This window comes from Artemia sp. Qi Xiang Cuo, chromosome 11 (assembly GCF_049724085.1).
Source record: "Artemia sp. Qi Xiang Cuo chromosome 11, ASM4972408v1, whole genome shotgun sequence".
Taxonomy (NCBI): domain Eukaryota; kingdom Metazoa; phylum Arthropoda; class Branchiopoda; order Anostraca; family Artemiidae; genus Artemia; species Artemia sp. Qi Xiang Cuo.
Window position 1 is genome coordinate 23,199,087 of NC_142804.1, and position 26,112 is coordinate 23,225,198.

The 26,112-nt window shown below is 34.9% G+C and overlaps 1 protein-coding gene across 3 annotated transcripts in view; it reads right to left on the reverse strand.

Annotated features, from left to right (window-relative positions):
• The window catches only part of Abcd3 (ATP binding cassette subfamily D member Pmp70), a 91,310-nt gene extending 72,647 nt beyond the window's left edge, over positions 1–18,663 (reverse strand). For 2 of the 3 annotated variants that reach the window (XM_089096594.1, XM_089096592.1), the window contains exon 1: positions 18,515–18,663. In XM_089096594.1, coding sequence (XP_088952720.1) covers positions 18,515–18,624 — 110 coding nt within the window. In that variant the 5' untranslated portion in view covers positions 18,625–18,663. Of the gene's footprint in view, positions 1–12,277; positions 12,435–18,514 lie in introns of those variants that run through there. The other variant, XM_089096593.1, reaches the window with a different exon arrangement.
• Positions 18,664–26,112: the final 7,449 nt, after the last annotated feature.

The window sequence follows — 26,112 nt, forward strand, 5'->3', positions numbered from 1 at the left end:
ACAGCCTGTGAGCTTAGAACGTTGGCAATCTATTTTTGTTGGGATAAATCTTAGTATAAGGAACCTATGAAATCACTTCAATTGTTCCACCTCTTCTTTGAGAGGAGATGGAAGATAGGACAAAAGGGGTTTATTCAGTCATTTCTGTCTAGATATACATACTTTGGCCAGAATAATAAGCAGCACACTGAAGGCATTGAAATGATATACAGTTCTATAGATTTTGAACAAGAAATAGAACAAACCTATTTTGACCAAAGTCTACTTCTGTATCATATACCCAACTAAATGACCCATTGTTTGAAAATTCTTGGCATTTAAATTTCAAATACTGATGTTACCTAAAACAAAGCAAATCAGCTAAAACAGGAACCCTTTTATAGGATAAATGTGCTGAGACACAATTATAATGTTAGCAATTATCATATTTCGCAAGAGTGTTGAATGGGGAATCAAATGGTGCTGCTCTTTTTTTTTGCTATCTGATTTCTATATTATATCAAAACAAAAGTAAAGAAATTTGTTCATAGAATCTTCTACACCTCACAAGTAGTCCCGAAAGCTGTACTGAAAAAGACTCTGATAGGAGCTGCAATAAAAATAATTTTTTTGTTTCAAAATTTATTGATAAGTATCTATTCCTAGGAATTCCCAAAAATCATATTATGGTTATCTATACTGAAGTAAACCCTGCAAGCTACCTTACTGGTGCCCATAAAATATGGCTGTTAATCTTATCTATTCACCGTGGAGCCCACCATTATCCCCCAGGAAAAGTAGCCAACAAAGGTGATTTACTTGGGGACTGCTGCCTTGGGGACTGCTGCCTACTTGGTCAAATTGCATTCTTGCATCAACAATTTCCAAACGAATTCGATTGGCCTGTTATATGACATCACTTGCTCTCTAAAGAGTTCCACAAACAAATACAAAACTGGAACTTATGTTTTGTCTTAGCTTCATCCCGTCATTTTCAAGCCATTTTCAACAGGCCAAATTATGGCAAAAAAAATTGCTTCACAGTGTGTTTGGAAAGTTCCAAAGCCACCACTGAACCCTGCCACAATGGAGATATAATATTTTGTACCTCACCGCCTGTAAATAGCCCTGATTTCTTGCGATTATTATCTTCGTTGTGTAGAACTTTAAGTGTTTATCCTAGTGTATCCTCTTAGAAAATGAGCTTAGTAAACTTTTTTTTTCATGTGATAGTTTCAGTAACTTAAGCTTCTTTGGTGCAACTTCTGAATTAACCTCTACACTACCTTTGTCAAATGTGGTCACAGCTATAGTACTTCTGCCACTGGCCGACAGGTCTTGAACGTCTTGGAACAATAGTAACCTGCATATCATCTCTAGCAATGTTAATTCTCTTAGAAATAAGCTTCTAAATATCCAAGTGCTCTTAAAAGATCAAGAAGCAGATATTGTTGGGTTAGTGGAGATTCTGCCAAGATTTACTATAATACCTGTTGTCTGGATTTCAGTGCTTCACTAATCTGGGGCAGAAAAACTGCAGAAGAGGAGTTGGTATCTATGTCAGAAAAGGTTTCCAGGCTAGTCTTATTAACAGTCTAATTTTCAATGTACCATGGGTGGAAGGTTTATGGCTTGACATTTCTCTTCAACACAATACAAAAATACATATTGGGTGTGCATATAGAAGCCCTAGTGCACCCAGTCCTGATGATTGTGAAATATATCTCAAAACAATCATTGATGAAATGGCCTCTTCAGTATCACCAATTGTTGCATTGGACTTGATAATTTTTGGTGATTTAAACTTCCCATTAATCGAGTGGATTGATGGTCAGGGTCATTCAGTATATAATACTGGAGATTCATCATGTGTGTCTTGTCTATGTGATAACTTCCTTCATCAAACGGTGGATAAGCCAACAAGGCATAATGGTGACCAGAATCCTTCCTTGTTAGATCTTGTAATTTTGAGCAATCCAGATTCCCTAATCCGAAATGAATTTCTTCCTCCAGTTGGCAACAGTGACCACTCAGTCATCCTATCTGTGTTATCCTTCAATAATCATCCGCATCCTAATCTTTGTCCTTAAACTTTTATTGACTATCAAGCAACACAGAAGGAACTAGCCTCAGTAAATTAGTCAGAACTAATCATTTCTGATATCAACATATCATGGACAAATGTGAAGAAAGCCCTCCTATCAACTGAGGAATAACACTTCTATGTCATCTACCAAAAACAGCTGAAAACACTTCAATTCCTCACTAAGGATACAAGGAGAATAATCAACAGGAAAACCAAAGCCTGGAAAAGGTACACAAAGGAAAAAACACTAGAAAATTGGTAGAGATATGCAAAGGCTCATAGCCTTGCCTCCAATGTAGTTAGGAAACTGAAGTCTAAACATAAGGAGAAGCTTGCCACAAATATTAAGGCAAGCCCTAAATCCTTTGGGAGACATGTTTCTGCTAAAACCCCAACCATCACACCATTCCTGACCTCAAACATAATGGTGTAAACCACTCACTGCCACTAGATAAAGCTAAGGTATTGAATACCCAGTTTGCCTCTACCTTCACCATATGATCTCGTCCAACTATCCCTGCAGCACCATTAATTTTAATATGATCAAATGTCTAAATTGTCAGAAATGTTCTCAGTTCTCCCCTGTGTAGACTCTTCCAGCTGTCCCTATAAAATGGACAACAACTGTCTTATTGGAAAACAGCCTATATGACACTAATCCACAAAAAAGGCCCCAAGGATCATACAGAAAATTACCATCCTTTCAGCATCACTTCTGTAGTTGTAAAGGTGTTCAAGAGATATGTCAACAGAGCTCTAATTCAGCACTTGGAAATTAACAACATTCTCACTTCCACTCAAAATCAGTGCTTCCACTTTTCGATTTCAATTTTCCCTGTATTTATATCAATTTTCCCTTAAATTCCCTATGTTTAGGTCTGATTTTTCCTAAGGGATATTTTACTTTACATTTCCACACAATCTACATGATTGCATGATTTGATGCTGCACAGCGCAGAATCAAATTGTTATTTTTACTTCAGATAATGATATATATATAACATGTTTTCCACTATCTAAAACATATAAGAAAGTTTAATTAGGCGTCATCTCCAGCACTTCATCACACTTGGCGTTTGCCTTTGTCTTGAAGCCAGTGACAGCTTTTGGTATGCTGACATTTGATAAAGTTTTATCTTCGTTTTTCAACCAGTAATTGACTCAAACAGGTAACACTAGTGTGACATTCTCAAGACTATTTTGAATGTCTCTTTTGATGAATTTCAGGGGACTAAACAAATGCTCAGTTGGTACATTGCTAAAAGGTAAAGAGAAGATCAGTGATAAGCGCTTCCATAATTCTGGATACTTGATTTTGCCACTGCGAGTCTCCACGCTAAATATCTTTATCCAGTCCTGCTCAACTGACAGGTTTTCGATTTGGACATCTCCCAAAGCTCAGTGAAGCTCAGTGACATCAGTCATTGCCTGTGATGTCCATTTTCTGGAGGCAACACTTTTCTCTTAGAACAGAGAATCTCACAAACATTGGCCTTAGAGATTTTGGTTTCAAATTTCTTGCATTCCTTGGTTCAACCAAAGTGTCTTGGAAGGGTCTTAGATGTGCTTGATTAGGACTATATAGTATTTTCAACAAGACTGATAAAAGAGACAAATATTATCATTTGGCCCTTGAGCATCTACAAGTCCCTGCATTGAATTGTTTGCAGCTATTCCCACATATGTCTGGTTTAAAGGCAGGTACTTACTTGAAAGGTAAGGATCCAGTTCAGTAAATAAAGGAATACTGCGAATATAGTCCAGTTTCATGAAGTTAGATACAACATCTTTAACAAGTTTGCTGACACTTGCCTTTAGGGAGTGAAGAACTGGAAGCTCAAATTGAAAAACTTGTTGAATACGTTGGAGAGGCCAAGAGAGTAGTCCATGATTCAAGGTATGACTTTGTCAACTTGATTTGTAATATTGACAAGATAAGGTCATTGGTTGCAGTTGGGTTGTCAAACGTGGTTTCTATGAAATACTGAGTAGGCTAATAGCAACCCAATGCTCAATAAGCCTCTTTATGCAGGCCTGAAGGAACAACCAACAGGCTTATCCTGGTGCAAGAAACGAGAGTGCTTTGGATTGAAAGAACTCCTGAAATTCAGCATACTTATCTTGTATGGAAGCGCATCTGGAAAAGTGGGCATAAATATTTCGCACCAAGTCATCTAGTGTCTTGGGAAGTGACAAGCATGCATAGGATGAACATAAGTGAATAAGAAGGCATGAGCATTTCACATTCAATATATGGGACACCATGGCTTTCATTAGCATTGAAGCAGATCTATTGGCTACAAACCTGACGTTAGTAGTATTTGTAAAAAATCCAACAATATTCTGCTAGGGAATCAAGTCTTTTTCAATGACTTGTTTGATACAGTTAGTAAGACTCTCAGCCAATTCATCACTAAATTCATTTTAGTGATGGTAAAGTTCATTTCCAACACAAATACATATTAGAATTTGACTCAGGATGCAATTCTGACTTTAGAGGTAAGTTAATTCTTAGCTATCTGAATAATTCGTTAATATAGACCTTGCCCACAATTGCTGCATAGCCTAACTAATACTCTCTTATGTCAGTAGTTTGCACCAACCAAAGCTATTGCATAAACCAAGCATATGCAATCTTTGACAATTTTTCAGCCTTTTGTTTGAAAAAAATAAAATTTTCCCTTAAAATCCTTACTTTACCCCAGATTTCCCTAAAAATCTTTACTTTACCCCATATTTCCCTGTGTCCCTAGATTCAAAATAAGCGTCCCTAAAAGAAGTGATTTCTTCCTAAAAATAGGGTAATCTCCCTAGAAGTGGAAGCCCTGCTCAACATAGCTTCAGATTTTTAAGATCCAGACAAATGAGTATGTTGCATCATTGTTGGATAAAGATTTCCCTGTTGACATGGTGTTCCTGCACCTCTCAAAAGCATTTGACAGGGTTCGTCATAAATTCCTCATCACTGAACTAAAAGCAGCAGCTGTTGATAATGTTATTGTCAAGTGGATACAAAGTTTCCGTTCAGAAAGAACACAAGTCATAAGAGTTCATGACTACCAACGTGTCCCTCATTTCTCCTTTTCTACAATTGTTTTAAGCAGCATTCCCCTGAGAACCATTCTTGGGCCAAGTTTTTTCAATTTCTATACAAATGATGAACTCAATCTTCTCTCAGACCTCCTCACTCTTTATGCTGACAATTTAAAACTTGTTGGTAAAGCAGCTACACTGTCTGACCTGCAATCTATCCAAAAGGACCTTGACATTCTTGGGACTTGGGCTGATACATGGTTCCTCTCTTTCAATTGTGATAAATATCATGTAGCCCACTTTGGCAATCACAATACATATCAGCAGTACCCTCTTCAAGGTAACCCCTTTTTAGCAGTCTCTGAAGAAATAGATCTTGGAGTCATTGTTGATTGTTAACTTAAGTTCATCACCCATGCAAAATCTGTATTGTTATCTGCACCCCAATCCCTTGGAATGATAAAAAAAACTATCTCCAGCAGATGCCCAAGTGTGTTTATGAAGCTCTACAAGGCACTAGTTTGCCTGTGCCTAGAGGTTGGAATGTCCCTGGCATCACCCTACTTCAAGAAGGACAAGGAAATATTAGAAAGAGTACATCAAAGAGCAACCAAAATGATTATAGGCCTCAAACAAATGCCATACAAAGAGCATTTATGTCACTTGAAGCTTCCTACTCTCACATACTGGAGGAAACATGGTGACATGATTATGGCCCACAAAATTATTTTCAAAAATATTCTCCCTGATTTCCTTATCCCCCCCCCCCCAGAAAGATCTGACAGGAGGGCATTCCAAGAAAATCTTCAAGAAACACTCCTCAATCTGAGAAAGAAGCTACTTCTTCAGCCATCAACAAACTTGTGGAATCAACTGTCTGAAAATACAGTGGCTACAGATTTGACAGGTGCATTCAAGCAAAATCTTGAAAAAGAATGACAACAGCAAGAGTTCCTGCACAACTGGGAATCTGTTGAGTTCTCAACCAAAATGAAGCAAGCAACCACATCAAACAACCTAGAGAAGTCATAACAGAGCATTATAAGGATAGAAAACCCTTGTCCCTCCCAGCTGCAATTTAAGGTAACTTAAAGTAAAACACTTTCCTAACCAGGGTATATTTCAGGCCCTGGATTCACTACCAAAACTTAACTTAGCTTCTAAAACTTAACTATTACCCAAGATATCAAAAACCCTCATCTAGAGCTTATCTCAAGTTCTGTTGTAAACATTTAGTTTTATTGTTCATAGTAGCCTAGGCTAACTCATATAGGCTACCTTTCATGGGCGCTGGCAAGGGGGGCATGCCCCCCTTGAAACTTGGGACTATAAAGTAATTATATGATATTGTGTTTAATATATTAAACACATATTGTGTTTAAGTAGTTGTTTTCAAAGGATTTGGACAAAAATTTAAACTTAAGCATAAAGAGCAAGGTGTCAAGGAGGAGATAACCCCCTCATATACGTAATAATTTATGTTTCCTTTAAGCTTTAATGTTAAAAGAACATTACTTTAAGTTGAAAGAACTTTTTTTTATTTAATTACCGATTGTTTTTTAAATAACGCCAGGAAATCTGGCTCCACCTCCATAGGAAGATCTCCTTACCTAACTGAAATATCTGCTGGACAATTCAACCCTGGCGAAAATTTACCCCAGGCAATTACCCTTAACATCTCTATGCAGAAAAGTGAATTGGTAAAGAGATAGCAAGAAATTTTGTATAGGAGTTCTGGCAAATTTACCTGGTGTAAAATTTCCCCTGAGAAGTTCACTCCCTTGAAACTTCCCTCTCCATGGAAAATTCTTCCCATGCAAAATCTTCCCAGCAGAAAATTTATCCTCCCCTCCCCACCCAAAAAATGTATGCACACTTCCCAATAACAAATACTATACATGATTAATGGGCAATTTTTATAACTTAAAAACCTTTAACCTTAGGGGGTCATTTCAACATCTTGTTCATTAAACAAAAGTTTTTTAGTGCTTTGAAAAATCTTGAACAATCTGTTCAAATAGGTTTCAAGTCTGTTCCTTGCTTTCTGTTGAAAAGCTCTTTTTTTATTCAATTTCTGATTGTTTTCCAAATCATACCCAGGCATAACCAAGATATAATTTGAGGTACTGGTCCCTTAAATCCCTGGTTAGTTGCTTTTAAAATGTGTAAATCAATAATTGCACGTTGATTAGTACTGTTCTACGTTTAAATTTTCGATTTCAATTTTGGATGAAATTTGAATATACTTAAAAAATTGGTGATGAATAGTAATTTTGGTAAAATGTCCTTGTTAATATTACTGCTAAAGAATTTCGGTTGGGTTAAAAGGAGTATTATTGTTTATGTTGATGAAAATTCTGTGAGACTTTTGATCTTCTACATAACTGAAGCCATCGCAACGTCTATAATAGGATTTTCTTATCGATAAATACATTACATAAATTTGTTTAAATACATTTAAGTACTTCATATAAATAGAAAAAGAAAAATATTACCATTTAAAATTGCTGAAAACTAGGTTCCTAGCAGTACTTGTCACCCCAAAGAAACTTACTGGCCAGGCTGATGATGGCCTGCCTTGCCTTTTCCACCTCTGTGCTGGTAGATTTGGGATGTAACATTTTAGCTGTATAGAGAAACATTTTAATTAATTCCTACTCCCCTCTACAACTTCCAACATTTATTTGAACCCTCATGAAGAGTAAGCAGTTTGTCCATTAAAATGTACTTTTTTTAGGAATCTACCCTAACCCCACACAAACAATGACTCACCCCTCCCCCTCATTATAGCTGATATGCAATTACAGATCACCAAATGTTGCCTAATTGCATTACTAATCAAGCAAATCAACTTGGCTGAATCTGGTACTGCAATCATGTGGCATTACTTCTTTTGCAATTGGGAACCGTAAAATGTAGTTATTGATATTTTTAATTTGATTAGCTTCTCAGAATTTTAAATTGATTGCAAATTTGTCCTCTTTGGGGTAAAGTTTTAGTTTGGTGCCCTAAAATGGTGGAAAACAAGACTTTCCCCTGGCCCAACCTGTATAGTCACTTAAAAAAGAGCTTTAAATTTGTGTTTGATTGAGTTCCCTCCCAATTATCTTGGACCTTCGGTTTGATACAATCACCCCTGGGAAAAAGCAAAACAAATAAACATGTACCGACGATGTTTCTTCTGAAAAACAATGCAAAACTCTATGTTTTGAAGATTGGAGCTTGAAACCTCTATGTTAAGGTTCTCTGATATGATGTATCTAATAAAGGGATTCTGAATAAAATAGCTTGTTTTTTATGGGGATGTTTCCCTTCTTTTCAAAAATAAGGCAAATTTTCTCAGATTCTTAGCTTTGGGTCGGGTAACAATAAACTGAAAGAATTTTGTATATTTAGAATACAGCATAAAAAGCCAATACTGCTGGTTTAGCAATTGTCATGAGAATTCCGTTTTTAGTTATGGTGAATATTGACCCAAGTCACTTTTTACTTTAATTATTTAATAAGATTCTCCTGTGACAAAATATCTTTTGAACCTGTTCATTTTATTTAGTTGAATAGGATAGTAAAAAGAAAGAGGGTCAATTTGCCAGCTGGATAGTAAGTTTTTTTTAATCTATATAATAATAAATAATTATAATAATTAAATATATTATTGATTAAACAAATTGATCCCTTTACCAGGAATCCTTGTCATTTAAAATTTACTGTATTTTGTTTCATTTTGCTTGCAATTTAACTGTCCTTTTTATTTGAGTTTTTTACTAAAAGAATTTTTAAATTAACGCATTTCTACGAAAAAAAATCCTGAAATATATTCCCTGTCATCCAACCGCACCTGATATTTTGGAATCTGCCCCCCCCTCCTGGAAAATTTTCTGCCGGCACCCTTTCTACCTTTTGAATATAGTAGTAAACAAAGTATCTATTCTTTTAACATGGTGTCTTAAAGTATCCAAACACTTATCCTATATTACCTGCCTAAAGGATACTCTGGGACAAAATAGATACTCAGGATACTCTAGAAAATTGACCATCAAATCAGTGGTGTAATTTCATCAAAATCCTGAGGGGGGGGGGGAGTTGAAGCCAATTTAAAAAAAAATGACAGTCAAAACTGAAAAATGAGCAGTTCATACTATTGACCTACAAATAAAGTGAAGATAACACAAAATGCCATTTTTTATGCTATTTCTGAATATACTGATCCCTTTTGTTGCAAATTCAGTTCTAAGCCTTTTTTGGATCCTTGAAAATAATAACTTCTTTCTATATTTTTGGTATAAAAAAGGTTCACACATTGGTTTAAAACTTACTATGTCATTGTGAAATCCATTTTGTCCAAGTTACATAATCTGAAAGCATTGATTTGTCATAACTAAGTTGGATAAAAATTCCAAACAGTTTCTCCATTTTCCCATCTGTCATGTTTCTTCTGTTAGCTAAATATTTTTTTTTGCCATATAGGTGAAAGAGCAGTTTTAAGCAGCCTAACAGAATAAGAAGAAAACATGGCAGATTTGTTTTGAATATTTTGTTTATTCAGCTTAATCTTCACAAATCAATGTTTGTGAACTATAGAACTTTTAGCCTACAAGATGAGTTTATAATGAAATTATCATTCTCAAGAATCCTAAAAAGGCTTAAAACTGAATTTGCAAGAAAAGTTTCTATTATATTCAGAAAGAGCATAAAAAATGGTATCTAGTGGTAAGCCTAGGCTATGCTCAGTTTATTTATAGGTCAATAATATGAACTGCTCAATATTTACCAAATGAGTCATATAATAACAAAAAGGGAAAATTCTACTTTGGCTACTTTGGAAATGGATTGGGTTAGGAAAATGAAACTTCTAGGGACAGGTTTACATTTTAAAGTGTGTCCCAGGAAGGTATTTTGAAGTACCTATCTCCACTCCACTCCATCTCCCTCTGGAGCATCCTGAAATTTGCCAACATTACAGGTAACCTATTGAAATTTTGACAAAACAACATTTACCTTAATTTTCTGTTATCAGTTTCTTTTTCTCTGGCTTTAGTTCTGAAAATACAATTCCTGTTTTTTTTAGTAGAATTTTAAGCCATATCAGTTTTTTTTTTCAAAACTTAGGAAATGTATTTGCATAGGCTATTTTTAAAATTGTATAAATTGGGAATGAGCAAAGTTGTGAAGCTAAAAACAATTTTGTTGTATTTCATTTCAGCAGAAGATCTATTTTGCAAGGTTTCAATTTTATAACACACAGATTTTTACAGGTCATCAAAGGTCAGGACCCTCTAGAGGGAGAAGGAGTGGAGGTAGGTACATCAAAATACCTTCCCTGGACATACTTTAACCTGTACTCATCCCTGAAAGTTTCATTTTCCTAACCCAACCCATTTCCAAGATAGCCAAAAGTAGTTAAAGTAGAATTTTACCACAAAAAAGGTAAAAGTATTCTAAAGAAAACTGACCTGTTGGTAAATTTCTACCAGATCATATTATTGACTTATGAACATAGTGTATATACAATTCACTGCCTTTTTTATGCTCTTTCAATTTGTAAAAATCATTTTTGTCGGAAATGTATTTAACACCCACCCCTAGCCTATATACTGATTCAGGTAAATATTTACCAAATCATATTATTGAGTTATGAATAAAGTGAATATACCACTTGATGCCTTTTTTATGCTCTTTTCAAATATAACCATCATTTTTATCAAAATGAATTTTATCCCCCACCCCTATATATACCAATTCAGGGTATATATTTGCACATTAGGGGGGAGGGGGGTGGAGATAATTTTATTTCTGATTTAAATGAGAGGTAAGTTTAAACTCCCCCCCCTAATGTGCAAATATATACCCTGAATTGGTATATATAGGGGTGGGAGCTAAAATTCATTTCCAACAAAAATGATTATTATATTCATAAAGAACATAAAAAAAAGGCATCAAGTGGTATAGGCTATTCACTTTAGTCATAGGGTAAAAGACCTCTTTTGGGGAAAGACCACTTTTCTTTGGCATTTTGGAAAAATAGCAATGGGTTTTTGGACTGCCCCTTTTTTACTACAGTATGACACAATGCAAGTGTAGACCCAATCATCTCTCACTAGAACCAGCCCAGTGGGAGTAATTTGTCATCATAAATCCAATGTGTGGTCTCTGTTTTGACAAGCAAGTGAAATGAAAGAAATACATGTTTATTATTTGTGATTTATAGAATAAAAATCAAGAAATAAGAGTTGTATTTTTAGAATCAGAAGACAATCAGCTTTCTATTAATATGTGAATAATACTGAAACACTAAAATGATATTTACATCAAAATTGTATAATCAGTATTTCCAAAAAGAGGTCTTTCTTGGTAAGTCAAAAAACTAATCATTTTCAGTGAATGATCTTAAATAATTTTAATAATAACCATGCTGTTGTATAGATTAGATTTTTAGCTCTTCATTTGCTTATACAAACCTTTTCAACTCTAATTTGATTACAAGATATGAGGTTTTAAGTTTTACATAATTTTGCTCAATTGGATACTGGTCTTTTACCCTAGGCTAACTCAATAATATGATTTGACAAATATTTACCCTAATTCAGGGTATATATTGGCACATTAGGGGGGGGTAAAGTTTAAACTTACCTCCCATTTACATCAGAAATAAAATTTGCCAACCCACCCCCCCCCCCCTAGTGTGCAAATATATACCCTGAATTGGTAAATAGGCCTAGGGATGAGGTTAAAATTCATTTCCAAAAAAATGATTATTATATATGGAAAGAGCAGAAAAATAGGCATCAAGTGGTATATTCACATTATTCAAAAGGTCAATAATATGACTTGGTAAAAATTTACCAAACTGTTTCTGTGGATGCTTGAATTAGCCTATTCAGGCTTATCTTTGTTTTGAAAATATTTTAGAGAAACTACATTTCAGCTGGGGTGGGGGGGGGGACTGATGTCTGGGAGGGGCAGTTGCCCTTCCGCCAAATAGCAATTTCATCCCTGAATCAAATCTTTTGATTTTTAGAATTACATCCAGTTTGGATGCATGCCAGACCACCCTTCCTTTGATTCCTGCATATAACTCCTGCTATTTAAAAGAATATAGTGACTCTGTTGTTTATTTTGTATTGATAGCTTTTGCTATTAAGCCTTTTTGGTATGATGAAGTTCCCCTGATTAGCTCACCTTGATTTTTTGCTGCTCCTTGCCAGCAAAATCCAAGAGCAAACACTTGCTGCAGCTCCAATCATCAGCAGGGCATCTTGTTTTTTCATAAGTTTGCTTAGACTCCCCATTTTATGCTTCTTCTTCTTCTTCTATTTAACAGCAGGCGGGCTTTTCAGTAACACTATTTAGCCCTTTTCCTTTTGCTTCACTCTGTGGGCTACAGAGCTACTGGCTTGATTGCCTCATATTTATTAGATATATTCAGATATCTTTCAGCAGATCTTTCGACTCTAGGAGTTCAAATATAAGATGATAGATGTCGATTTCTATACTCTGAGTGCAGGTATAGTTGGCTAGGCTCTTGGCTGATAGTGGGATTTTGTGGTGTTTGAAGTATTTTAACAGTTTAGAAAGCAAGGTATGTTGTGCAGACGTCAGCATATTACATTCAAATAGGCAATGGTCAATTGTTTCATTATTCATATTACAATGCCTGCAAAGAGGGGACAGGGGAATTGAACCACTTGAATTAGAAAGCTTATATGAGAATGCAAGGAAATTTAGTCCATTTGTTCCAGAACGAATTCTATGATAAATTTTAGAAAGATACTTATTGGGAAAGGGGGAAAGGATAGGATTAATCTTATTAAAATTAATATCTGATAGCCTCCATCGGTAAATATCTCTAATTGGGATTGGTCTCCCACTTGGCTGGTCAATATTTATAGCATTTTTGCTATTTCATCAACCTGATGATTACCACTTATGCCAGAGTGGCTAGGAATGTACTGAAAGTAAGTTTTTATGCCACTTGAAGCAAGATTATCAATAATACTGAGACAATGATAAGTGTCAATGTCCAACTTATATTGAGGAGCAGAGGCCAGCAACTCAAGGCTTGATAAAGAGTCGGACTAGAGGATCATATTGTTCGAATTTTCAATCAAAGATTGGTTTTGCTTAAGGTGCTCTAATGCCATGATTATGGCATTTAACTCAGCAGACATTATAGATAAATTATTAAATAATCTCTCGCCCATTGCAATTTTCAGGTGAGGAAGGAAAACACCACTTGCAACCTTCTCGTTCATTTTCGACCCATCAACAAATATTTGGAAGTGATTTTTATTGGTAATTGTATTAAGTTCTGCAAATTTTTTCTGAACAAAAGCAATGGGGGTTAAATCTTTATTCCATTTTGAAAATTCAGTATTTATTATGGGAAATGACCAATTCCATGGAGGGGATTGGGGGAAAGTAGGTGCAATAGACTTTGCTGGTACAGGGAACTTCTTTTGAATATTGGCATACTCATCTGCAATACCTCTATACATGGCTGGATTTCTTAACCAATTATGTAATGTGTGTGAGCTATTTGATTCAATTTTTGTAAGATGTTTTATCAAGAGAAAGCTACGTCTCTCCCTTATTGTTGTTAATCCACTCTCCATAAGCAGAAACTTGGTGCTTGTGGGTTTCCTAAGACCAAATATGAGACGTATTATATCATTTTGTGTTGTTTCAATTTTTTGCATCTGGGTCTTTGCACATGCACCATAGACAATGAGCCCATAGTCAATATGGGGTCTTATATGTGATTTATAAAACTGGAGTAAGGTTTTCTCCTTACAACCCCAGGGTGTGGAAAGAAGTCTTTTTAGTATATTTGCTTTTCTATAACATTTTTTTATTGTGTTTGAAATGTGGAGGTGGAAATTAAGTTTTTGGTCAAGCATGAGACCTAGGTAATTAATATTATTATCTTCTGGAATAGTTGTTTTATTTAGAGTTAGTTTTGCATTAACATGGTTTCGCTTCCTGTGAAATTGGATTATTTTTGACTTGGTGGGTGCAATGGGTAAATCTGAATGTTGAGAGAATTTTTCAAACTGGAAAAGTGACTTTTGCAGATTTGACTGTGCTATCTGACAGGTGTTGCCAGATGACCATAGCACCAGATCATCAGCATATTGTAGATTCGTGTGGGGTAGGTTCATGTCCCAGAGATATAGGGCAAATAGGAGGCAACTGAGGACTGCTCCCTGAGGTAGGCCTTTGGATATTGTCTTTTGGGGTGAAGAGGCTGAACCAACACAAACAATGAAACTTCGCACTTCTACGAAGGATTTAATAAAGGATACTAGCTTGGGAGGTACTCCAAGGTTTGCAAGTTTATTTAAAAGGATTTGGTGGTTCACATTGTCATAAGCTCCTTCAAAATCAAGGAAAACTGCCACTAGGATATTATTTTTTGAGAAAGATTCATTTATTGCATTTGTTAGCAAAATGAAAGCATCTGTTGAGGAGTGGTATTTCCTGAATCCAGTTTGAGTGTGTGGGATCATGTTATTTTTCTCAACAAACAAGAGGAGTCTGTGATAAATCAATTTCTCCATTATTTTCCCCATCACAGGTGTAATCATTATGGGCCTATAAGACTCAGGGTTATCTTTTGGTTTATTTTTCTTTAGGATTGGTAGGAGGGACGAACATTTCCATATATTGGGGAACCTAGAGGATGCCCAAGCGTGATTATAACAATTTAGCAGTTCTTGTTTGTATGAAGGTGTGAGATTCTTTATCCATGTAGGGTGTATATTGTCATAGCTGCTGCTAGTTTTGGACCTAATATGATGTATTGCATTATTCAATTCCTGGATTGAAAATGGATTAGTTATGTACTCGGATCCTGGGCGTGGTTGGTAACTAGGGTTCATAGGAATTGTGGACAGATTGCTTTGATTGTTTGATGTTAGCTTATTAACAAAAAGAGTTGCAAATAGGTTAGCCTTTTCAATATCATTGTCATAATGGGTATTATTATGTATAAGCTCATACAGGAGTGGGTTGGAAGAAGTCTTTTTCCCACATATGTGGCTTATGACTTTATTTATAATTGGCTCATGCGTTTATCTGGAGAGATTATTTGCAAAATTATTACAGTATTTATATTTAGCATCTATTATAGTCCTTTTTAGATTAGATTCTGCTTGTAATTTTTTTAAATATGTAGTAGGTGTTGGTTTTTTTATGAATTCTGTCCTAGCTGCCTTTTTTATCTTCCATTTATTTAGGCACTCATTTGTCCACCATGCTTTAGGAATTTGTTGAGGGAATGTTTTCTTAGGTGTTGTCCTGGGGATAGCATGATTAGCTGTATTTATTAGTAAAGATGTCAAGGCTTCAGCATGTGTATCAACTGTTGTGTTGGAAATGCATGAACTTTGGGTGAAACTTGTAATTTCATCATTTAGCTTATTTTGGAAAATAGACCAATTTGCTTTAGTGTTGATATATTTGGAATTATGAGAAGAATTTTCAGCAGGTTCATTTAGGGAGCAAACTATAGCAAAGTGGTCTGTACACAGACTATCAATTTTATTTATGTAAATTTTGTTCAAAAATTCAAAGACACAATTTGTAGGTCAATTGTGGAGAATTTGGCACTTTTGGGGTTAAAATATGTATTTAGGTTTGGAGGGGTAGCAACAGCTAATTCATTATTATTTGAAATCATATGCTCAATAAATTTACCAGCTTTATTTGCTGGTTTATTCCCCCACAAAAGGCTGTGGGCATTGAAATCACCACAAATAATGATGTTTTTTAACATATTAGAATTATTTATATAATTAAAGAAATCCTTGGCATCTGAAGTTTGGCCATTAGGGTTATAAAAGCTTATTATGTAGGTTTTTAAATTATTCAGCCAAATACTTATACCAATTACATCAACATCATTTTCAAAATCTGGAAAATTGATGCCACAAAATTTTATATTATTATTAACTAATAAAGCTACACCACCTCCTTTTCTCTCTGAAGATCTATCCTTTCTCAGGATAGTGTATCCCAGAGACTTAATTTGTTGATTTTGGGTTAAATGAGTTTCCTGGAGGCAAGCAATATTAATGGAATTATTATTCATAAATGATATTAGTTCATTTAGCTTATTATCTGTGAGTGATCTTACATTCCATTGGAGTATTGATAAATGTTGTGTTGTTGATTTATTCTTCATATGACTGTGTATCAATGTTCATCTTTGTTAAAAGTAAAGCAAGATCTTTTTTTGCTTGAATGAGCATATCATCTGGGATGTAGATTTTTGCCAATTCTGCAATAATTTTTGTTTTCTGTAGTTGATGTATGTTCATGGCCTGAACTGCGTTACAGTTTAGAATGAATAAGCATATATTTGGGGATTGCATTTTTGGTAGTGCATCCTGTTTGTTGGTTAAGGGATTGATTCCAGGTAGTGTTTCTGGTTTGTTTCTTCTTGGGAGGGAGGGCCAGGCTGGCCTCATCTCACTGGAAAACAAGGCTTGCTGGCTTGGTGATTCCTTCTGATAGGGATTTGAGCTAGGGGGCTTAGAAGATAGTGTTTTATATGGGGTGCTTGATGCATTTGGGGCAGTTGACTTGGGGGTTTTTGTTTATTTTATTACAGGCTTTATTTGGTATTGTTGGGCAGCATTTGCTTCCATTGCTGAAAAGGTGTATGGGATGGACTTCTATGTTGATATTTGGAGTGTTAGAGCTCTTTTCTTGTATTCAGGGCATAATGATTTATTTGTAGATTCATGAGGACCTTTGCAATTGATGCATGTAGGCTGGGTGTTTTTGCAAGTTGTCAGCTCTTTAGGATGGAAAGATTTACAATTACTACACTCTTGGAGAATTTCATTGCATTTGTTTGTCGTGTGTCCCAGTTTGAAACACTTCTGACACTGAATAGGCTTAGGTTTGTATTCCTTGTGTGGTTTGATTTGCCCAAATAGGAATAATTTTTCTGGGATATCAATTTTATCCTTTAGTGTGAATAAGAAGGATCTACTAGTTTTTAGGCCAGTAGAGTTAGGTTTTCCAAGTTGGGTAACATCCTCAGCTGGGATTGTGTTTCCAGCCCTATCTGAGAGGCCTTCTTTTAACTCCTGAGTAGATATCTCTGGGGGAACATTGTAAACTACAATTTTTGTTGGTGATTGTTTTGGGTTCCAATTAGATGCAATAATTGGGATATTCAGAAGGGATTTAAGGTTAATTATTGTATCTGCTGATTTTTGATCTTCTACAGCTATAAGCAGAGATCCATCACGGTTAATGTTAAGAGAGAACATTGATTTTAGCAATTTAAAAATTGCAACTCTTATTGCAGTGATCATTTTTATTTCAAAGGGGGTAGTGGGAGTAATTTTAAGGTAAATTCGTAAGTTTTTGGAGGGAGGATCTTGGGCCGGGAGAGGGGAAATGCTTTTAATTGGGGAGATTTTTTTCCTTTTTTTAGAGCTTCTAGAGAGGACCTCTAGAAACCCACTATCATCATTTATGGTTGCATTAGGACCTACAGTTATCATTGTCCTATTCTCCGAATCGGAGCCATCATTAGAACTTTCAGATAATGTGCTTGACCAGCCAGGATGGGTATCTTTCACTATGGAATTTGATTTGGGATCTGGGGGGACGTTTTTTTGGAGGACTTCTGAACATTGCCTATTGGAAAAAGCTTTAAACACAAATATAAAACTAAAATAAGAAGGGAAAATAGATTATATCAAACCGTCTGCACTATACTAGGGGAAGGATAAACACCACAGTATAGCCCTGAGGATGACTTGAGCAGGATAGGTTTGGTACAACTACTGATTAGAAGCGATAATAATCAAGAAAATATATTTCGATTTTCTTGTACGGTTGCTGTTGTTGTTGTCCATCAGCCCAGAGTGATCCGGGCTGATGGCCCACCCCTCCCCCCCGTAATGTGCAAATATATACCCTGAATTGGTAAATAGGCCTAGGGATGAGGTTAAAATTCATTTCCAAAAAAATGATTATTATATATGGAAAGAGCAGAAAAATAGGCATCAAGTGGTATATTCACATTATTCAAAAGGTCAATAATATGACTTGGTAAAAATTTACCAAACTGTTTCTGTGGATGCTTGAATTAGCCTATTCAGGCTTATCTTTGTTTTGAAAATATTTTAGAGAAACTACATTTCAGCTGGGGTGGGGGGGACTGATGTCTGGGAGGGGCAGTTGCCCTTCCGCCAAATAGCAATTTCATCCCTGAATCAAATCTTTTGATTTTTAGAATTACATCCAGTTTGGATGCATGCCAGACCACCCTTCCTTTGATTCCTGCATATAACTCCTGCTATTTAAAAGAATATAGTGACTCTGTTGTTTATTTTGTATTGATAGCTTTTGCTATTAAGCCTTTTTGGTATGATGAAGTTCCCCTGATTAGCTCACCTTGATTTTTTGCTGCTCCTTGACAGCAAAATCCAAGAGCAAACACTTGCTGCAGCTCCAATCATCAGCAGGGCATCTTGTTTTTTCAGTAGTTTGCTTAGACTCCCCATTTTATGCTTCCTTAGATTATTCTAGTTTTAAATTTTCTTCTTCTAAGGAAGAAATCCCAGCGTTGTCACTTAAAGAGTTGTGAATATTTTCCTTTACGAATCATATGTAGAAGACATTCAATAACCTTGTTGAACAGTTTTTTTTTCGAACAAATTCTCTCAACATTCAGATTTACCCATTGCACCCACCAAGTCAAAAATAATTCAATTTCACCGGAAGCGAAACCATGTTAATGCAAAACTAACTCTAAATAAAACAACTATTCCAGAAGATAATAATATTAATTACCTAGGTCTTATGCTTGACCAAAAACTCAATTTCCACCTCCACATTTCAAACACAATAAAAAAATACTATAGAAAAGCAAATATAATAAAAAGACTTCTTTCCACACCCTGGGGCTGTAAGAAGAAAACTTTACTCCAATTTTATAAATCACATATAAGACCCCATATTGACTATGGGCTCAATGTCTATGGCGCATGTGCAAAGACCCAGATGCAAAAAATTGAAAGAACACAAAATGATATAATAAGTATCATATTTGGTATTATGAAACACACAAGAATATATTTTCTGATTATGTAGATTTTATTAACAACAATAAGGGAGAGACGTATCTTTCTCTTGATAAAACATCTTACAAAAATTGAATCAAATATCTCACACACATTACATAATTGGTTAAGAAATCCAGCCATGTATAGAGGTATTGCAGATGAGTATGCCAATATTCAAAAGAAGTTCCCTGTACCAGCAAAGTCTATCGTACCTACTTTCCCCCAATCCCCTCTATGAAATTGGTCATTTCCCATAATAAATACTGAATTTTCAAAATGGAATAAAGATTTAACCCCCATTGCTTTTGTCCAGAAAAATTTGCAGAACTTAATATAATTACCTATAAAAATCACTTCCAAATATTTGTTGATGGGTCAAAAATGAATGAGAAGGTTGTACGTGGTGTTTTCCTTCCTCACCTGAAAATTGCAATGGGTGAGAGATTATTTAACAATTTATCTATAATGTCTGCTGAGTTAAATGCCATAATAATGGCATTAGAACACCTTAAGCAAAACCAATCTTTGATTGAAAATTCGAATAATATTATCATCTATTCTGACTCTTTATCAAGCCTTGAGTTGCTGGCCTCAGCTCCTCAATATAAGTTGGACATTGACACTTATCATTGTCTCAGTATTATTGATAATATTGCTTCAAATGGCATAAAAACTTACTTTCAGTACATTCCTAGCCACTCTGGCATAAGTGGTAATCATCAGGTTGATGAAATAGCAAAAAATGCTATAAATATTGACCAGCCAAGTGGGAGACCAATCCCAATTAGAGATATTTACCGATGGAGGCTATCAGATATTAATTTTAATAAGATTAATCCTATCCTTTCCCCCTTTCCCAATAAGTATCTTTCTAAAATTTATCATAGAATTCGTTCTGGAACAAATGGACTAAATTTCCTTGCATTCTCATATAAGCTTTCTAGTTCAAGTGTTTCAATTCCCCTGTCCCCTCTTTGCAGGCATTATAATATGAATAATGAAACAATTAACCATTGCCTATTTGAATGTAATATGCTGACGTCTGCACAACAGAACTTGATTTCTAAACTGTTAAAATAACTTAAACACTACAAAATCCCACTATCAGCCAAAAGCCTAGCCAACTATACCTACACACAGAGCATAGAAATCGAGATCTATCATCTTATATTTGAACTCCTAGAGTCAAAAGATCTGCTGAAAGATATCTGAATATATCTAATAAATATGAGGCAATCAAGCCAGTAGCTCTGTAGCCCACAGAGTGAAGCAAAAGGAAAAGGGCTAAATAGTTTTATTGAAAAGCCCGCCTGCTGTTAAATAGAAGAAGAATTCAAGCTCGATCGATAACATTTGATAGTTTAGCATATTATATTATAGTTATTTAGCTTCGTAAGTAATCTTATTATTTGAGATTATAGGATGATCTTTTCAGACTCATTTGGGGCAGCAATTAGACGCAAAAAAATCCATTTAGGATTACCGTTTTACGTACTAAGTACGTTTTAAGTACTTAGATACATCTTTTCAAGAGTACTTCAGCTCCAAGTACTGGTCAAATATTTTTTGAGAACCTTGTCGGCACACAAGTGCCAAACACACTTCTAAGTACCAAGTACACTATAATAAACTTGCTAATAGTCGACTGTTTTGCCAACGTATGATCGCAGCTCTATCTTGCTCTTTCTTACCGATGTTATCTCAGCCTCTCAGTTAAAATTGAACTCCTAAATCATGCCTGAATTACTGATAAGCTAAAAAATATTACCCTATTTTGGATTTTACAGTGATAAATTCTCAAAAATGCGTTGAACTTACAACATATGTATCATATGCATATGGATGATACAGCATACAGCAAGATTTTGTCTTAGCTGGCGCTAAGACGAAATCTTGTATCAGCCAGCTTAGTAATGGTAATGGGATATGTCATCTTTAGTGTCCCAGGAAATACGCCACACTTAACTGACTGATCAAAAATAGCATAACAACAAAAATTACGAAAACAAAGATATGTTTGAAGGACTGAAGTTATTTTAAGAAGTTTTGATGACTTGCAACTTACTCTTTTACTTAGCTAGCTTATAAAATTTCATTATCAATTTTTCATCTTAAGCAAAACGGAGCAGGCGATAGGCTTGTCCCGTTACAATTATGATGGGAAAATACAGCAAGAAAATCATAAATGTAACAGTCTGATAGCGATCACAAAATAACAGCAATTATATAATAAAAATAGAGAATACTTCTGATTCTGAGGAACAAAACCATAGATGTTATTGCCCCTTCATATTTAAACGTAAAAACTTTGTATTTTTGCATTCTTTATGTATTTGCCGCCTTTGTTTTTTACCCCAGATTTTGAATTTGGCTTTTCGGGCTTTTTTACTTTGAAATAAATATCTTATCTCTAAACAAAACTGAATAAAACGCTAAATCTCTTATGAGACCCTGGGTCCATTTAATTTAACAGGTAAACAACCATATAATAAAATTGTTAGCACCTACTTAAGAATCTCAGTCAACCACAGCGAAAAGGCAGTTTGTTGTTTTATTTAGATTTTATCCACTAAATGAAGCTTGTAAAATTGAAATTAACATATCAGAGGCAATGCTGTAGCGTTGTTTATAGTAAAGGCCATACGGCTCCAATGTTTTATTATTTATTATTTATTTATTTTTTTTGCCAGAGGTACTTCATATGGAAGGGATCGTCGTCAAAACTTCAAAGGGGGCTCATTCGATTGGAAATCAAGAGTTCTAGTACCCTTTTTAATAGTCGAAAATGATTAAAGGGTAACTAGCCCCCCCCCCCCACGCCCATCATTTCCCCAAACACATCCAATAAAAATATGGAGATAGCCATTGTGTTCAGCGTAGTTTATGTTCTGATAGAAAATACAATTTTGAGGAGGACAATCCCCCACAGCCCTCAGAGCGAGGATTATAAGTTTTAACCTGGGGACATATAAGGTTCTTGTAGAAGGCCTTGTTGTAGAAACTTCAAAAAAAGCTCATTCGATCGGGAATTCAAAAAACTAGTGCCCTTTTTAATATTCGAAAGTGATTGGAGGGCAACTAACCCCCCACGCCCATTATTCCCCCAAACACATCCAATCGAAATTTTGAGATAGCCATTTTGTTAAGCGTAGTTGATTTCCAGATATAAAATATATTTTTGAAGAGGAAACTCCCCCACAACCCTCAGGGCAAGGGTTTTAAGCTATGCCCTGGGGGCATAAAAGGTTTTTATAGAAGGCGTTGTCGTAGAAACTTCAAAAACAGGCTAATTCGATTGGAAATTAAAGGGCTATTGCCCTTTTTAATAGTCCAAAGTGATTGGAGTGCACCGAGCCCCCCCCCCCGAAGCCCATCATTTCCCCAAACACATCCATTCAAAATTTTGAGATAGCCATAATTTTCAGCGTAGTTGATTTCCAGATAGAAAATATGTTTTTGAGGAGGAAACTCCCCCACAACCTTCAGGGCAAGGGTTTTAAGATATGACTTGGGGGCATGTAAGGTTTTTATAGAAGGTTTTGTCGTAGAAACTTCAAAAAAGGCTCATTCGATTGGAAATTCAAAGGGATAGTGCCCTTTTTAATAGTCGAAAGTAATTGGAGGGCAACTACCCCCCCCCCACTTCCATCATTCCCCCAAACACATCCAATCAAAATTTTGAGATAGCCATTTTGTTCAGCATAGTTGATTTCCAGATAGAAAATATATTTTTGAGGAGGACAATCCCCCACAACCCTTAGGGCAAGGGTTTTAAGTTATGCCCTGGGGGCATATAAGGTTTTTATAGAAGGAGGTGTCGTAGAAACTTCAAAAAAGGCTCATTCAATTGGAAATGCAAAGGGCTAGTGCCCTTTTTAATAGTCGAAAGTGATTTGAGGGCAACTAACCCCCTTCTCACGCCGCCTTTTCCTCAAACCCATCCAATCAAAATTTTGAGACAGCCATTTTATTACACGTAGTATTTAGTTATGAAAATTATGTCTCTGAGGACGACAACTCCCCCGCAGCCCTCTGGGCAATGGTTGTAATTTAAGAATTCTCTTAATCCTTCCCATTATTTCTTAGGGAAGGGATGCTTGTATAAACTTTAGAGAGGGCTTATTTTACTGGAAATTGAAAGTTTTTGTTCAATTTTTAAGAGTCAAAAGAGATTGGAGGGTAACTAGCCCCGCCCCCCTCCTCCACGCCCTAAATGCATGAGATATAAATTTTGAGATAGACATTTTGTAAAGATAGTTCAAAGTTCTGATAAAAAAAAAACTCCAGTGTCGACACAGCCTACTAGGGCCCGGGGGTAGGCGTTGTAAGTTATGCCCTGGGGCATAACTTATTAAGGGGGGTTTATAGCTTATGGGAAGGGGTTTTGTATGGGAAGAACACATAGGAAATCTATTATAATTATTCAATTATAAGGTTAAAATACATACTCTGAGATAGATGTAAAATTGCTTTGGCACACAAAATCCTATTTAAGGTCAATTCCAAACAGTCGTGATCCGGTGTCAGCAAGTGAAATGGTCCAAACCCCCTTATTGGAGCTATTTTTTCAATCCATTCATTGTTGTCAATCGCTGTCCACAAGTTATGCAAGCTGTTTATTGTTCATATATAAGGTTTTTATCAAAGAGGTAATCGTATAGACTTTGAAAAATGCCTCATTCAATTTAAATTGAAAGTTCTAGATCCGTTTTTTAAAGTCAAGAATAATCGGACAGTAAGAATCCCCCCCCCATGCCATACAAACTTGAAACTTTTTGTAATCAAAAACGAAAAAAAATTAATAAAAAAAAAAATTCCGAAAAATATGTTTTTAAAATAAAAGTAAAGGACATTTTAAACTTAAGCTTAGGATATACAAATACCTGTTAAAATTAAAACTCAAAACGACCAGAAATTATTATTAAAGAATAAATGATACCCAAAACGAACAGAAATTAAATAAACAATCATAGCCAAAAAACATACAACAAGTAATAATATAAATGAATAAATAGATCTTAAAGCGAGTAATGCTCAAATTGAATATGAAAATCAAGCTTAAAACGAAACAAATATTTTGCTATTAAAGTATAAATGAAACTTAAAACGAACAGAAAATAAATAAACAATCAATGCGAACAAAAACACAATATATATTAATGTAAATGAATAAATAAATCTTAAAACGAGTGAAACTTAAATTGAATATGCAAATCAAGTTTGAATCGAATAAAAATACCTACAAACAAGATTTTGGGTATCGCCTCACTGCAGAAGTCTAAAACCTACTGCGTCATTGGCACTTTACTGAAAACGAATTATATTACAAATGTTTCTTTTGTACTTAATATTGAAAATAAATATTAAAATTACAGGTAAATTTTGAACTGATGAGCTTTTAGCAATTAATATCATTATGCATCAGATATTCAGTTTAATTTATTAGTTCTTTTCAAGATTAGTCAAGACAAATATAGTTTCACTACAAACAAAATTTGGATACTGGTCCCTTCTTTAACTGTAAAAACCTCAAGCCTTCTGCGTCATTGGTGCTTCACTGAAAACGAATTACTCGTATATTACAAATTTATTATTTTCCAGTTCTTACAGCATTGAAATTGGAAAATAAAAATTACAGTGAAAAAAAAATCTGGAACTGATGGATCTTTCAACAATTAATATCATTATATATCTAATATTCAATTTGATTTTATTTATACTTTCCAAGACTGTTCAAGACTCATATTGTTTTGCCATTTGTTTTTAACTCTGCCATGTTTTCTAACTAATCGTGTTGGTTTGTCATGAAAACATTCTGGTTTCTAAGCATTTCTATTTGAGCGGAGAACTGCTCCTCAAACTTTGTGGAACATGCATTTTCTTGCATGGAGCCCCAAAATATAATAAAATGTGAAGTTTCGGAGTGTTCCACCACTCGCAAGCAAGTGCCATTGGTATCATTGAATTCGCATGGTCAATTTAGGGGGTGGAGGGTAGGCTAATCCTCGCAGCAGCCCCATTCCGTCGTGGTATGATTCACACTTTTAACACCTGGCGTCCGGACTATCATATAATCTACCAAGCATACAACTACCCCAAATCAGTAGCAATAAATAAATAAAACCCAAAACGAACAAAAATTAAAATAAATATTAGTCAAACTCATAACGAACATATCTTAATGTTAGTAGAGTTCAAAACCCCTATGTATTCTAAAAACCAGAATACAATTTGTGCTTTACTGAAAAAAAAAATTCACATGAGTTTACTGAAAAAAAATGTGCATTGTCAATTTAATATACATGTGCTGATGTTTATTCCATAAAATCTTAATTAATGAAAGAATTGTTTTCAGTAGAGCACCAATGAAGCAGTAGGTTTTAGGCTTCTGCAGTGAGGCGATACCCAAACTCTTGTTTGTAGTTTTTTTTAATTTATTCAAACTTGATTTGCATATTCCATTTAAGTTTCACTCGTTTTAAGATTTATTTATTCATTTACATTAATATATATTGTATGTTCGTTTTAAGTTTCATTTATACTTTAATAACAAAATATTTGTTTTCGTTTTAAGCTTGATTTTCATATTCAATCCAAGCATTACTCGCTTTAAGATCTATTTATTCATTTATATTATTACTTGTTGTGTGTTTTTTGCTTTGATTGTTTATTTAATTTCTGTTCGTTTTGGGTTTCATTTATTCTTTAATAGTAATTTCTGGTCGTTTTGAGTTTGAATTTTAAGATGTATTTGTATATCCTGAGCTTAAGTTTAAAATGGCCTTTAATTTTCTTTTAAAAAATTATTTTTCGGAAATTTTTTTTTTTAATTGATCTTACAAAAGTCCAATTTTCATAGCCCGATAATACAATGATATTCTCTATTTGCATCGTCAAATAGCTCTAGCTACAGATATTAAAGTATGC